The following is a 14,981-nucleotide window of genomic DNA, read 5'->3' as shown; positions in this document are numbered from 1 at the left end:
TCTTGATATATCAGAGATGTTACCATTACCAATGTAATGGTGTGATTTTTTTTCAGTTGTGTTTTGTTATTTGAGGGCTTTCTCTACCTCCCACTGGCCTTTATATATTATTTTAGGCAGTAATTGGATTTTTGTTTAGTTAATTGCTGCAGCTGTATGTGTATTTCTTTAAACTTTTTTGAAAACTTTTTTTTTTCCAGTTAGCTTTCATAGAAAAACATGAAAGCTAAGAGAAGAAAAAAAACTAAAGCATGCAATAAAAGTAACCCATAATTCACCATTCATCATTAACCACTGTTAATATTATTTTGGTGTTTCCTTTCTTTTTTGAGAAATGGAGCACACACATTGTACATATACATATGCTTTTAACTTTAATCCACTGGACATTTATTATTACCTGCTATGTGTAGAACTATTCTAGGTCAGACATTATTAAAAATTTGCTGTATGCATTTTGTATCTTACCTGTTTTTATTTAACATTACACTCTAAGCAAAACCCAGTTCATTAAAATTTATTACTATAGTGCTGTTCATGGCTTCCTGGTCTTTTTCAGTATTTTTTGGTCCTTAAAGCCTGTCTTTGTAGGGGAAGCTCAATATGTCACATAGATGAACAGGGAGAGATTTGATTGAAGGGATATAGTGGCTTGAGGTACCATCTCTTCTCCTCCAAAGAAGAGAAACTGTGAAAACTATTGTTCTCTGTTATGGATGCATTATAGTTTATTAATCAATGCTCTAATGCCAGATGTATATTCTTTCTTTTCTTCAATTTTAAATATTTCTTTGATTAACATCTTTTTACATAAGAATTTGTATCTACATTTGGTTTCATTAGGATTGATTTTTAGAAGTGGAGTTACTGGATCAAAGAGTATAAATATTTATAGAACTGTGATATATATTGACAAATTGCTTACTTAACTATACCCTGCCTAACATTTAATATTATATTTAAAGAATGTAAGTGTTTCTGTTACTACATCACATACATTCCTTAAAAAAACACACCTTTAAGATTACTTATTCATTAAAAATAACAGGCTTTATGGGAAAAATAAGGTTAAGGGTAAACCACTCAAGACCTCTGCAATTTTCAAACAAGTACTAACAAAAGCATAATTGGTACCTTATGAGATAACTTGGATAGCCCAGTCAAGCCACTTATAATGGCTGAGGCTGCTTCAGAGGAGAGTTAAAGATATTAATACATAACAGGATGGAAATACTGGCTTGCATCGCCTTGGAATCGTGCAGCTGAGGGTACCTTTCTAAGCTGATGGGGCTGCCATAGAGATGGCACAAGAGGAAGTACAGCTTGCTGGGATCCGGGATCCATGCTCAGGCCGGCAGTGCTCCTCTGAGGGGGGAGCTCTGAGTTCAGGTGCTCATTTTTAGTTTTCTTAAAATAGGGCTGAGGGGGCTCCCGCCTGCTAGTATCTGAGCCGAGTAAGGGTCTTTTCCTTTCCCACTGAAAATTGTAATTCTTTACCAGCTTTTGCAGTTTCCCTGGCCTGGGAAAATTCAAATGGTAACCCACACAATTTCTATGTTATATGGGCAATTGTTATTTTATTTACTAACCACTTATAAGCTAATTGGTGTTCTTATGACAGAACAGACTGTATTTGCTAATTTGATAGGCAAAACTTTGCATCTCATTTTAATGGTTTCTTTGAAAAATACAAACCCTTTCCAACTAGGAGTTAACTACCTTAGTTAATAAAGAATGTTTATTTCAAAACAGTGTCCTCAAAATCTGTAGTCAGAAAACAGCAACTTGTTTAGCGATGGCATTACAATTTCAATACCTCAATTGCAGTGAATTTCAAATTTTCAATATATTTTGGTGGGTCACAGGGCTCTAAACTGTCAGCAGCTTATGAATATTAATTTATTTGTTGAGGATAGTAGTTATGGTTTTGTAGTGACTCATTTGTGGGAATGGCTTCATCCAGGATTATGCAGCATTCAATTACTAGTATACCACCAGAGAAAACACCAAGTAGGGGAATCAAGTCAGTTCAAAATTGGGTGTTTTTATGGTGGCATATGCTTATCTGACATAGGCTGGTGGGGAAAAGTTGAAAGTACTGATAAGTAACTGAAGTATTGGTATTGAGGCCGGTAAGAAGAAAATGAGAAATTATTGGTATAATAGAATGGGAGAAACGAGGATTATAGACACTTGAGAAATGAGCCTAGAGAACAGCTAGTGTCACAACAATAAAGGGAAGGAGCTAAAGAGCTGCTAGCTATTGAGATATACAGCTCAAGATTTTGGAGGTGGAGCAATTTACATATTGTTACTGTTCATAGAAATGGATTGCTTTGGTTTGGATAAAAGTTGTTGGGAATTGAAGAATAAAAGGACCATTGAAGGACAGGTTGAGAGTGAGTTGGTCTCAGGGACATTGGAGTCTGTCATAATAAGTCACAGGAGAAGGATGTGTAGAAACCTTATAAATTGGTTCCAGAGTCCTTAGTGAACGAGGTAGCTAAGATAATGGGAGGATAGAAGGTGGCATGGTTTGATGGCATGTGCCTAAATGGAAACAGGACTTTTAATAAGGGTGCTCAAATAATCATCTGAGGAGGTCGTAGGGATCCGGGGCAGTGCCCACTAAGGGTAGGAGAATGGGTCATTCGGTCTCTACAGGGCCAGTGATGCTTCAAGAAGGTGAGGTGATTGTGGAAGTCACAGTGGCATTAGGGGAGGACAGTATACAGAAGGGTCATTGATGAGAAGGGATCATGGATGGATGACCAGGTAGTAAGCATGCCAGCAAAAGTTGAAATCCAGATAGGTTTTAGAAGGTTAAGGAAGTTACAGACTCCAATCTTTGCCCAGCCGTCAATTAGAATGGTGTGAAGTTGCTCAGATGTGTTCCAAAGAATGTTTACGAGTTAGGAACCATGGTTTCTATCCAGAATTTGAGTTGGTAGAACAGGAGAGACCTTGAGCAATTTGGGAGAACAGATGTCCCCAGGATGTTGGAAAGGGAATTGGCTGTATCCCTCAGTTTCACGAGAGTAAGAATTTAGAGAATTTCAAGTAGGACATAAACCACAAATTATTAAATGACTGAGTGAATGGCTTGAGGATGTGTTCTCCTTTTGTTCTTTATTTCTTTTCTACTTACAGCTCTTTTTAACCTGCTATTTAAGGCAGTTGGATTTACAGAACTCCTATATGTTCTTGATATTTTGAACTGTGTCTGGGAAACTTAAATATTTACACATTGTTGTTATTATTACCAGTAATAACTATAACTGCTATTTATTAGGACCAGAGTTCTTTTTTCCCTGTAAAAGATGTTTGAAGTGTAAATTCGGAAGTTGTTGATTATGTAAGGTTAATTAGTTTTCCTAAAACTTTTATGTTAGTGCTAGTAACATTCTGTGGTATGTAAGCTTTTTAAGATTAGAACAAAGAGGTAAAATCTATTGTTGACTCTTTTTTCCCCCCCTCTTTTAAAAATTTTTGGTAAACTTTATATGTAATGAAATGCTCATATTTAATAAGTATAGTTGTTTGAGTTTTGGAAAATGCATACACTACCCCAACTAGAAATAGAGCATTTCCATCATCCCAGAAAGTTCCCTGGTGCCCCTTTGCAATCAGTTCACCAGTCTTCCTCCCACCCCGCTTCCCAGGTAGTCACACTTATCTGACTTCTATCAGAATAAATTAGTTTTGCCTGTTCTAGAACTTTATATAAATAGAATTATATAGTATATACTCTTGGGTATAGCTTCTTTCTTCACTCATAGAGTCTTTGAGATTTACCCCTTTTGTTACAAATCCTCAATAGTTAATTTTCTTAGCAGAATGGTATTCCATCGTACAAATATACCAAAATTGGCTATCCAACATGGACATTTGTATTGTTTCCAGTTTTGGCTATTCTGAATAAAAGTGCTGTAAACATTCATGTACAAGTATTTTATGTGGACATATGTTTTCATTTCTTTTGGATACCTAGGAGTGGAATTACTGGGTCATAGAATAGTTGTATTGTTTAACTTTATGCTTTTTGTCTTGTCTTAATACATTGGCTAGGACCTGCAATACAAGGTTGAATAGAAATGATGAAGTGGACATCCTTGCCTTGTTTCTGATCTTAGAAATAAGAATTTAATAAATCAATTATGTTGATTTTTAAAGGTTAACCTTTCATATACACTTGGTCATGATGTTTTATCCTAATATATAAAAACCCTGGGTTGTAACGACCAGTAACAACCCAGGCTTGACAAACCTGAAGTCAGTCCTGCAGTCAGCACTATGGCAACCCAACGCTGACTGCTTCCGCTGCAGGCGTGGTGCCCCAGCACTGACTGCTGAGGGTGCTGCCAGTCAGGGCCAGAGAGAGACCTGAAGAGAGAAGCAGGACTGATCCGTTGCCTCTGAGGTAGCTTTTGATCAGCACTTGCCTCTCTTTCTCTCCCAGTCTGTCCAGCAGCTGCGCCTTCATTTCTCTCCAGGCCTCCATCAGGGCTGCTGATCAGCCCCGCCTTTCTGATCAGGCCCTGTTGATAGGCCCAGAGACGCTGACTGGCATAGGAACTGACCAATCAGAACGAAATGTGGGTGCTGTGAAGAACCAATGGATGCCTAGGAGGCAGAGCTTCTGACACTGACTGGCATAGACACCGACCAATCAGAACCAAATGTGGATGCTGTAGGGAGCCAATGGCTGCCTAGGAGGTGGAGCTTCTGATGCTGACTGTCATAGAAACCGACCAATCAGAACCAAATCTGGGTGCTGTGGGGAGCCAATGGCTGCCTAGGAGGTGGAGCTTTTGACGCTGACTGGCATAGCAACCGACCAATCAGAATCAAATTGGCCAGCAGAGGAAGGCAGTTGTGGGCGAGATCAGGCCTGCAGGGGAGGGCAGTTGGGGGCAACCAGCTGGCAGGGGAGGGCAATTAGGGGCAATCAGGCAGGCAGGCAGAGGCAGTTAAGGGCAACCAGGCCGGCAGGGGAGGACAGTTAGATGTGATCAGGCTAGCAGGTAGAGGCAGTTAGGGGCAATAGGGCAGGCAAGCAGGTGAGCAGTTAGGACCCAACAGTCCCAGATTGTGAGAGGGATGTCCGACCGCCGGTTTAGGCCCGATCCCACAGGGCCTAAACTGGCAGTTGGACATCCCCCAAGAGGTCCCCAATTGGAGAGGGTGCAGGCTAGGCTGAGGGAACTCCCCCCTCCGTGCATGAATTTCGTGCACCAGGCCTCTAGTAATTTTTATATATTGCTGGATTCAGTTTGCTTATATTTTATGGAGAATGTTTGCACCTATGTTCATTAGAGATGTCTTTCTATAATTTTCTTAGGTTTTCGTTAGGTCTTAATATTAGTGTGATGCTGACCTCATAAAATGAATTAGGAAGTATTCAACTGTTTTCTGAAAGAGTTTATGTAAAATTGGTATTATATCTTTTTTAAATGTTTGATATAATTTATCTGGACCTAGAGCTTTTTAATTATTTGGATTTTTAATTCTTTGTCAGTTCTGGTAAATTTTGTTTTTCAAAGATTTTTCTATTTTATATGTTATTGAATTTATTGTCATAAACTTTATAATTTTTTTTATCTTTTTAACGTCTGTAGGATTTGTAATTATATTCCCTCTTCATTCCTAATATTGGTAATTTGTATTTTCTTTTTTTTCTTAATCAGACTTGCAAAGGTTTTAACTATTTAATTGATCTTTTCAAATAATCATCTTTTGGCTTTATTCTATCTTATGGTTAATTTCTTTATCATGGTATTTGATTTGTCTTTATTCTATCTTATGGTTAATTTCTTTATCATGGTATTTGATTGGATAGGCTCAGTACATATGAAGTTTACATTTCATTTGGTTTATCTGTATCTTTTCCCTCCAATGTGTGAAATACATATGTCATGCATTACTAGAGGGGTCACCTGAACACAACTTTAAATAACAATAAATCAACTGAAAGTTACTCCCTGCTCTTATTCTTTCAGTTATTTTGGATTATCATGGAAAAGTCTCTATTTGATTCTTTACCTCTCTTAAACACTTGTTAATCCCACCCTCCCCCCCACACCCTTTTTGTAAGGGCTCAAGCTCACTTCTTTGATGGACACTAGTATTTAGCTAGAAATTAGTAATATTGTTTTATTTTTTTAATTGATTTTTGGGGGGTTACCTTGTATTTTTTCATAGTTATTACTGATTTTTTATTCAAGAAAGTGATAAACTTAGGCCTTAAAATTTTTTCTTTTAAAAATTTAATCACTTTTAAAGAAAAATATTAAATGCATGAAGGATGGAGGAGTATGACGAAATTGGAGAATGTGGTATGTGTTGGAAGTTGGATGTGGCCCTGGTTAAGAATGTGGTCTGGGAATGAGTGAAATTTGAGTGACTCCCCCAGCATTTCTCAGGCGTCCCAGTTATTTCTCCTTCATCTGCAGTACTGACTTGTTGTTGAACAAGTACTTGTTGAACATGTACTTTGTGCAGAAAACTGTGTGAGAATACAAGGAGAAACATGGTTTGCTCCACCTTATAGTCCAGGTAGAGGGGAGGATGTATGTTTGTGCAACAACTGCTGTGCGTGTGCTGTGGTCAGTGCTGCCAGAGCCGCCAGGCGGCATGCCTGTGGGGCAGGCTGCAGGCCGAGGTCCTCTCTGGCTGGGGGGCTTGAGGCCTTGGCTCACACTAGTGTTCTCACCCAGGTGCCTTTCTTCCTTCCATTGGACTCTCTCTTCCTAAATCCACATCAGTTCTGGGGGGAGAAGGGGCTGTTGTTTGTGGGCGTTACTCTGAGAAGCACTGTGTCCAAAGGAAGAGTGTCACGTTGGCCCGCAGAAGACGGGATGGTTACCAGAGTTCTGGTTCCAGCACCCTGTGTTCAGCCAGATAACTACTTAATTGTTTTGAACCCCAGTTTCTTCACCTTTGTGGGTGTTGATGAAGCCCGGTGTCCTTCCTGCTTCATAAGGCAGCACTATGGGAGACATTTGCGATGTGCGTTTGTGCATCATTTTTATTTTCACTCTGTTATTTGTACTTGAAATACTGATGGTTAATGATTTTGAGAGTATTTTAGGAGTTTAATTATTTTTTCTTTATTTTTTTTCTAGGTCTCGATGCAGAACTTTATTATGTGAGAAATGACCTTGTTAGTCACTACGCTCTCTCCTTTAACCTATTAGTACCCAGTGAGACAAATTTCCTGCACTTCACTTGGCATGCAAAGTCCAAGGTAAGAGCGTGGTCAACTAAAGATGCCAACCTAGCCCCACCTAGGCCCAGAGGCTGAGGCAAGGGCTACATCTGAGGGGTGGGCTGCCATCTGCACAAAGGGTCAGTGGGTGGAGGGCTGTAGCAGTACTAGGTCCTTTCAGATTTTATTTTTTTTTAATCTTTAGCCTATTCCTCTAGGCTTCCTTAAGTCTTTTAAAATGAGGTAGCCATCATGTATGTGCCTAGCTTATGACAGAACACGTACATCCCTTCAGGCTTTTCAAGCAGGGATGAAGGTCTAGTTTGAAGGGGCATTTGCACCTGCTAATGAGTATGCAGTTATGGTGAAGCAGTATGAGTGGGGGTGGGAGAATTGGTGAGATAGGTGTTTTTGTCATGTTTGATATAATGGATATCGTTCTCCCATCTATGGAGAAACGGTGAAAGTGAGGTGCAGCTGATTCAGGCACCCATGTGTGCTGTGGCTAAGCTGCCTTAACCGTAAGGCACATCTTGCTTGGTTTGCTGAATTCTTCACATTTCCTCAGACTCCTTGAATACAAATTTTCTCAAAAGTCAAAGAGTGGGAGGCTCAGTGTGGAGCCCACCTCCTCCGTTCAGCTTTATAAATAGGCTTCTGAGTAGGATTTTATTTGGGAAATAAAAATAATTTTGCTACTATAAAACAAATAAGAATACCTATTGTCAGAGTGTGTTTTTTTAAAAATATGTTTTTTATTGATTTCAGAGAGTAAGGATAGGGAGAAAGAGAAAGGGGGTATGGAGGGGGGGGAGAGAGAGAGAGAGAGAGAGAGAGAAACATCAATCAATGATGAGAGAGAATCATTGATTGGCTGCTTCCTGCACACCCCCCATTGGGGATCGAGCTGAAATCTGGACACGTGCCCTGACTGGGAATTGAACCCTGACCTCCTGGTTCATAGGCCAACGCTCAACCGCTGAGCCACGCCAGTCGGGCTGGAGTGGTTTTTTTTTTTAAGTATTGTAAAGTGGTGGCTGTTCTGTATTTTTGCAAAGTCTTTTAAATTTGACCACTTTAATATAGATTTTTATTTCTACTTGTAAAGAAATAATGGTTTTTGGGAAAATTCAAATATTATAGAATTGTTTTAAGAACTTTTAAAACTTTGTAGATCTGTACCCAGAAGTAATAATTGTTTATAGTTTGGTATACTTCAAGGCTCATTTTTTTTCCCCTCTTTTTAAACAAAAAGGGGATTTTATGACACATGTGTTGTACAGTATTTTCCCCCTACCTAATACTATATCTTGGCATTTTTCCATTTCTCTACTTATAGATTTAACTCATTCTCTTTAGTGGCTTTGTAATATGATATTGTAAGGAAGTATGATTTATAGTTATTTAAGTGCCTCATTGACACATGGATTTTTAATAGCATTTTACTATTTCAAACAGTGCTTCCTTTCACTCCTACAAATAGTTTCCTTTACTTCATTTGGCTGGCAGAATCCATGGTAACAGGATGATGAAAACAACTGGTAGTTGCTGTTTCTACCTTGTTATTGATGACTATAGAAACATAAGACATTTAATTATGTTTCTATAATGTCACTTGAGACATTTTAATCTGAAATGTGTCCGTTTCAATGAGTATGCACCTGAATTCTTCAAGGAAACCGGGCTTACACATTTTTCATTATTCTTGCATAAAAATTATGTGACCTTATTTGGAGGGGGCTGGTAAACTTAATTTTGCCTATTTCAAACATAAAGAAAAATTTTAAGTATATTAAAAAGAATTCTCATATATTCTTTACCCAGATTCACTAGTTGTTACTGGTTTGTTCCATTTACTTACTTTATCATTCATTCTATCTTTCTTTCTCCCCACTCTCATGTGACCACACTTGTTCCTCCTTGAACTATGTGGAAGGGAATTACAAGCATCACGTCCCTTTAACCTAAATACATCAGTGTATATTTTCTAAGAACAAGTACATTCTTTACATAACATGGTCAAAGTCAGGAAACTTAACACTGATACAATAATATTATTTTACCACAGGACTCACATTTTGTCAGTTATCCCAATCTTTATAGCTCTTTTTTTCACCCAATTTAGGAATCATGCATGCAATTAGTTGATGTCCCTTTAGTCCCATCTTAAACTGGATATATCCGTGGCCTTTGTTTGTTTCTTGACTTTGACACTTTGGAAGCATACAGGCCAGTTACTTTGTAGAAAGTCCTTCATTTTGAGTTGTCTGAGGTTTCCTCTTGATTCGATTCAGGAGCGTCTCTGGCGGTAAACACCACAGAAGTTCTGTTCTTCACAGTGCACACTCTGCCAGCTTGTCCCGTCGCTGGTGCTGTTAGCTCTGATCTCCCAGTTCACCAGGTTTTCCACACTGCCGTTTTCTTCTCTGTGATGGATAAGTAATTGTGGAGAGAGAATTTGAAATTGTATTTAAAAAATCCCATTCCTTACCACACTTTCAACCACTAGCTTTTGCATATCTGCTAAAAATAGTTTCACTTTCCAGCCAGTGCTGCCATGGAGAGTAGTGTGTTCCCTCTCAGGGGAAGCAGTCAGATCTGCACTGGGCAGCCACGTGGTAGAACTGTTGTAGAAGGAATTCAGGCATTAGTGGAGTGGCGGATCTTGAATTTTAAATTTCCCTACAACTCTGAGATCTACTTTGTGTGAACAGCTTTCAGGCAGAGAAGCTTCTATGTTCTCCAAAAACACGGATAGGTAATCAATCCTTTGTTACCTTTTCTACCTTTAATGTTGATGAACATAAAAACAAGTAATAGATGGACTTTTAAAATAGAGAAAAATCTAATGAAGTAGTAGAGATTCTATTCTAGGTACTCTACTAACCTTGAACAAGGTGACTATTTCTGGGCCCACTTAAGGAAAAAAGAGTGCTGATGTATTATGAGAATGTTTCCTGGGCAAGTGTATGGGGGAACCTGTAGCTAAAAAGACAACGTGGATGTCACAGTTACAGTTGAACTAAACTAAACTATGGGGGGAAGATGGGGAACGTATTTAATACTTTCAACAATAAAGATTTATACACACACACACACACACACTGATGATTTTATTTGGAATTAGTTTCAGGGATCTGACATCACTGTTAGAGGGTGCATGAGGAGTTTTTAGGAGCTTGTCATGGGAGGAACTTGGAGTGGAGGAGCGTAGATAGAAGAAGGGGCTCAGATGAACACACGTTTGAATGGGAAGCAGTGTCGGCCTGTGGTACATGTTGCATAGCTCTATTTTACATCCATTTTCTTCACATTATCATGTACAGCATAATTTCTAAACTACTTCTGTGGCAGATATTAAATACTATCATCTAGTTGCTTCTTTCTCATAATTACACCTTAAATTAATTTCCTCCCTATGTCGGGACCTAATGCCTCATCCTTAATTTGGACCTTAATTTATTTCTTACCTACATATGCAAATGGTCTTGTGAATGGTCTTTTTTTTTTAAGTTTATTTTATTTTTTATTAAGGTATTATATGTGTACATATCTTACCATTGGCCCACCCCCACCCCACTCCCATACATGCCCTCACCCCCCAGTGTTTTGCGTCCATTGGTTATGCTTATATGCATGCATACAAGTCCTTCGGATGTGGTCTTGCCTCTGGATGGCCTTTTGGTGCACCCAGCACAAAGCTGCTCCAGGTTTTCAGTTGCCACCAGAATCAAGTTCTGGTTTCTTAGGAAGCCTTCATGATCTCGTCCCTGCCTTTCTCTTCTGTGTCCTCTCCAGCTAATTGGTTAGTGCCATTTTGTCTGTTCGGCAATTTCTTGAATGCCCTGTGCTCTGTTACATTGCTGCTATTGGCTCTGCTAGAAATGTGCTTTCCTCATTCTTTATCTCATTAACTCCCACTTATCTCATAAAACCATAAGACTTGGTGTCACCTCTCCTTGGCGGTGTCAGTGCCCTTTTCTGTACCCACAATACAGTGCTCTTTCCTCCCCCATAGCCCTCATCATGTTCTAAGCGTGTTGTAGTAGTGATTTCTTTTCTGCTTTCCTCCTCGATGCTCAGCACCCCAAGGTGGGAATCCCTTTCATATTTCTCTGTGTCCTCTGTGCCTGGTGTGACACCTGGTACTTAGTTACAGGTGCTCCTTAATGGACTGCAGAAGAGATGCTGGGGGTACAAGCCACAGGGCAAAGCTCATCAGACAGGGAACTTGTGAACAGTAGAGCTTTTTAGAATATAGTGTGCTCCTTTAGGAGCTGTGAATTTCCTGTTTCTAGGAGCATGAGAACATAGCCTGGGTACATTTGACACCAGTTGCACACATGGGCTTTTTCAGGTGTTTTACTCTGAATAAAGTTGTAAATGTGAATAAATGAATGGAATTCATAGCCTGACTATATAGCTAAACTAATTTCACAAGTTCACGTGTAACAGGTATAAGAATTTAGAGAAAAGTAACCATCTTGTATCTTAAAACATTTTATAATAAAAAACAACAACACTAAAGTAATGTGTGTGTGTGAATCTCGTTTCAGGCTTTGGCCACCATTGCAGCTCATAATTCCAGTTTTAGTACAGTTGATTAATTGAAGATTTTAGCACAGTTGATTAATTGAAGTTTTTTATTTTCAAAATTAATCTTTTAAATATTCGATATATGCTCATAGTACAAAATTCAAGAGGCACAAGGGGTATATAGTGAAAAATAAGTCTCTTACTCCTTCTTAGTACCACTCCAAGCCATCCAGCCACCTAGTCCCCTTCCCCGTGGCAACCACTGTTACCTGATTCTAGCCTCCCCTTCTAGAGATGATCTGTGCATGGATAAGGTGTGTATGTGTGTGTGTGTGCAATTTTGAACAAGTAATATACTGCATATTTTCCAGTGTATCCTGGTAAAGTGTCTCATTGCTTATAGAGTTGAATTTCCCCCCCCCCTCTAGATGACTATATCAGATACAATTATACAGTTGTACTTTGGTTTATTGATCCGTTATTATAAGAGGAAACTAAGACTTGGGAGGAAGCAGGAAGTAGAGTTGACTTGAAATGGAAAAGTCATGCAAGAAGGCAGGAGGGAATAGAGAAGGCTCTTCACCTGGTCATGTTGGCCCTGGGATGTAGTCATGAGCTTTCACAAGGAGGGCAGTGGCTCCCAAGCTCTGACACTTTATCAGAAACTCTTGGTTCTTGCCTTTTAAGACTGTGCCAGAAGATGCAGTATTTGCTTCCAAAGATCCCTGGGCTCGTTGGTATGTCAGTTCACATTGTAGAAATTTTAACATTCGTTTTCACACATCAAAGCTTTTGCTCTTAGTGCTGTTCTTCAGTGTTTACACAACTCTGTTTTGTCTTGCCAAACAGACTGGTCTCCTCGGAGGCTGGAGATGAATCTTATTTTCGATATGTGTCACATTGCCGTAGTGAGTGGTGGATAAATACCATTGGCTAATTGCATTTCCAGATGGGATGAGAACTCTGATATTGCGTCTCTTTCACAAGGCCACACACTTTTTAAAAAAGCAAAAGCTACTGGGTTGTTTTAACAAATAATTAGTTTCTTCTGTATTCCGGAACATTCTCCTGTGTCCAGAAAAAAACCCTGCATTTGATAAGTGTCTATATTTTAGATAGCTGAAATGCAAAAATACATGAAAGGGTAGCAGAATACTTCCCCTACACATGCCCACCCCATAGCTGTTCTCTGGTTTCGGGAATTTTTCATCATTATCAAGAGGGTTTGAGGGAACTCGTCCAGAGTTCCAACAGCAGCCCCAGGGAGCAGTCTGCGGTGTCCCCAGCAGAGTGGGGCTTTTCTGTGAGAAATTCAGATGAATTAAAAGGCTATTAGGCTGTAGGCAAATGTATTCACTTTAAATCTGTACTGTGTTTCAGAAGGAAATGGCTTTACTCATCGGTTGCCTATTTGCAGTAGCCATTCATTTCCAAGTAAGGGAAGATTACCAAAAATGTTTATTTTTTAGCTTATTCAAATATTTATTTTTTCCCCTAGTTTCTTTTCTGAAGTCTTTTGGTTCATTCTTTTTTTCTGACAAACAACTGCTGTTCAGATTTCCTTTGTTGCCATAGATTATGAATGTTAGCTGTAGAATAGATCGGTTTCTTCAAAGGATTATTGGCAAGTGCGTTTCCGTATAGATCATCAGTACATGCCAAAGTACAGAAAATGGGATGTAGCAATGGACAGTTTCTTCCCTGACCCCAGAAACAGCAGTTTTAAACTTTGTATCTTAGGATTCCAGAGGGAGAAGAGAACTGCCTAGTGAATGCCGCACATGTTTTGAGGGACCCTCAAAAAGAGAGCCAGCAACAGGCAGGCTTCCACACCTCCAGACTTACTCTGCCAGGCTGCGGTTCTGTCCTTCTCAAACCTGCTACTGAGCCCCTTCACCGCCTCTCCTCATGCCCCTCACTCTACCCTGCTCCACTCACAAGCTCACTTCCCTGCCTCTTGCCCTTCTCCCCACTCCTGTCCTGGGCGCTGCCGTTAGAGCCCTGGCCCCGGGTGCTGTTCTCTGCTTCCCTAGGGGTTCTGGTCCCTGTAGCTGTGCCTCTGTTATAATAACAGTCCTACAGTAAAGGAGACAGTGCGTGTGGAGAAACATAAGTTTGGCTTTGAATCTGTTAAATTTGAGGGCTGTAAGGTTGTTAGGTAGATATGTTTAGTAGGTAATTGGGCACATGGGAGAGATTGAAGATAGAGGAGAGTGAGGCAGACGGGTTGGTAATACGAGATCCCCCTGGGCTAGAACCTAGTGTGCTAGATAGAAGGGTTTGTCATTTGGAGAGGAGAATAGATCTTTCCTTGGGACTGGGTGCAAAGGATGGGTGTTCTAACAGATGTTCCTGGTGCTGAAAAGAAAGGCAGAAAGGGGGCTGCTCTGTGCTCACCAAAAGGGACAAGGACGTTGTTGAGTGAGGAAGCAGGTGGTGAAGCATGGGGTCCTGTGAGGTTTGGAATGAGAAAACTAGGGAGAAAGGGTTGGTGAGGAAGGATAGCTGAGCAGGAGTAAGGGCCTACCCTGAGCCTGGAGTCAACGTTGTGTGAGAGCACCTTTCCCTCCTGGGATGTGATCGCCTCTGGCAGTGCTGGGTAGCAGGAGTAGAGTGAGGGGCATCAGGAGCTGGGTCTGCCCCCTAAGGGGGCAGGGAGTGAACCTAGGGTGTTGATGTGAGTGTCAGTAACATTGTCTTCTTTGGTGTGGGAAAGTAAAACCAGGTCACTGGCTGGGCTGGAAAGGAGGGAAATAATTGGCTATTACATCTCAGCTGTGAGAGCACAGCCTTTGCTTATAAATGTGCTTCATAAATGTTGGCTGAATTAGAGGAGAGAGAAAGAACTAGTTATGTGGGAATCAGAGGTAGTGATGGGATCTTGGATAGAGTGGATTTTTGCATTGTTTGGTTATGGAGCAAGCTCTTTAGTAGGTAGGAATATTGAATATTGAAGCCACCAGGAAGATGGCAGGAGATAAAGAGGGCCAAGGGCCAAGGCCTCTGCAAAGACCTGTGTCTGTTGTTTATGTTGATGGCATGAGAAATAGCTGTTGGGAGTAGAACTTGCGAGCTTCAGAATGTAGGTGGTTTTGCATGAGGAAGGGATGTCCAGAAAGGACCTAATGATTCTGAAAGAATGCTGCCCCTACTGCCTAGTCCCTGAGGGTCAGGTGTTGTAGGAATTGAATGATAAACAGGGGAGGACACAACTTCTGAGGAAAGCCATGTTGGGGGA

General features: G+C 40.2%; 1 protein-coding gene across 3 annotated transcripts in view; it reads left to right on the top strand.

Moving 5' to 3' along the window:
• RYK (receptor like tyrosine kinase) overlaps nucleotides 1–14,981 on the top strand; it is a 91,584-nt gene that overhangs the window by 20,655 nt on the left and 55,948 nt on the right. For all 3 annotated transcript variants that reach the window (XM_054729882.1, XM_054729881.1, XM_054729879.1), the window contains exon 2: nucleotides 7,125–7,246. In XM_054729882.1, coding sequence (XP_054585857.1) covers nucleotides 7,125–7,246 — 122 coding nt within the window. The remainder of the gene's footprint in view (nucleotides 1–7,124; nucleotides 7,247–14,981) is intronic.

The sequence above is a fragment of the Eptesicus fuscus genome, chromosome 18 (genome assembly GCF_027574615.1).
Source record: "Eptesicus fuscus isolate TK198812 chromosome 18, DD_ASM_mEF_20220401, whole genome shotgun sequence".
Classification (NCBI taxonomy): domain Eukaryota; kingdom Metazoa; phylum Chordata; class Mammalia; order Chiroptera; family Vespertilionidae; genus Eptesicus; species Eptesicus fuscus.
This window is presented reverse-complemented; position numbering and strand designations above follow the sequence as displayed.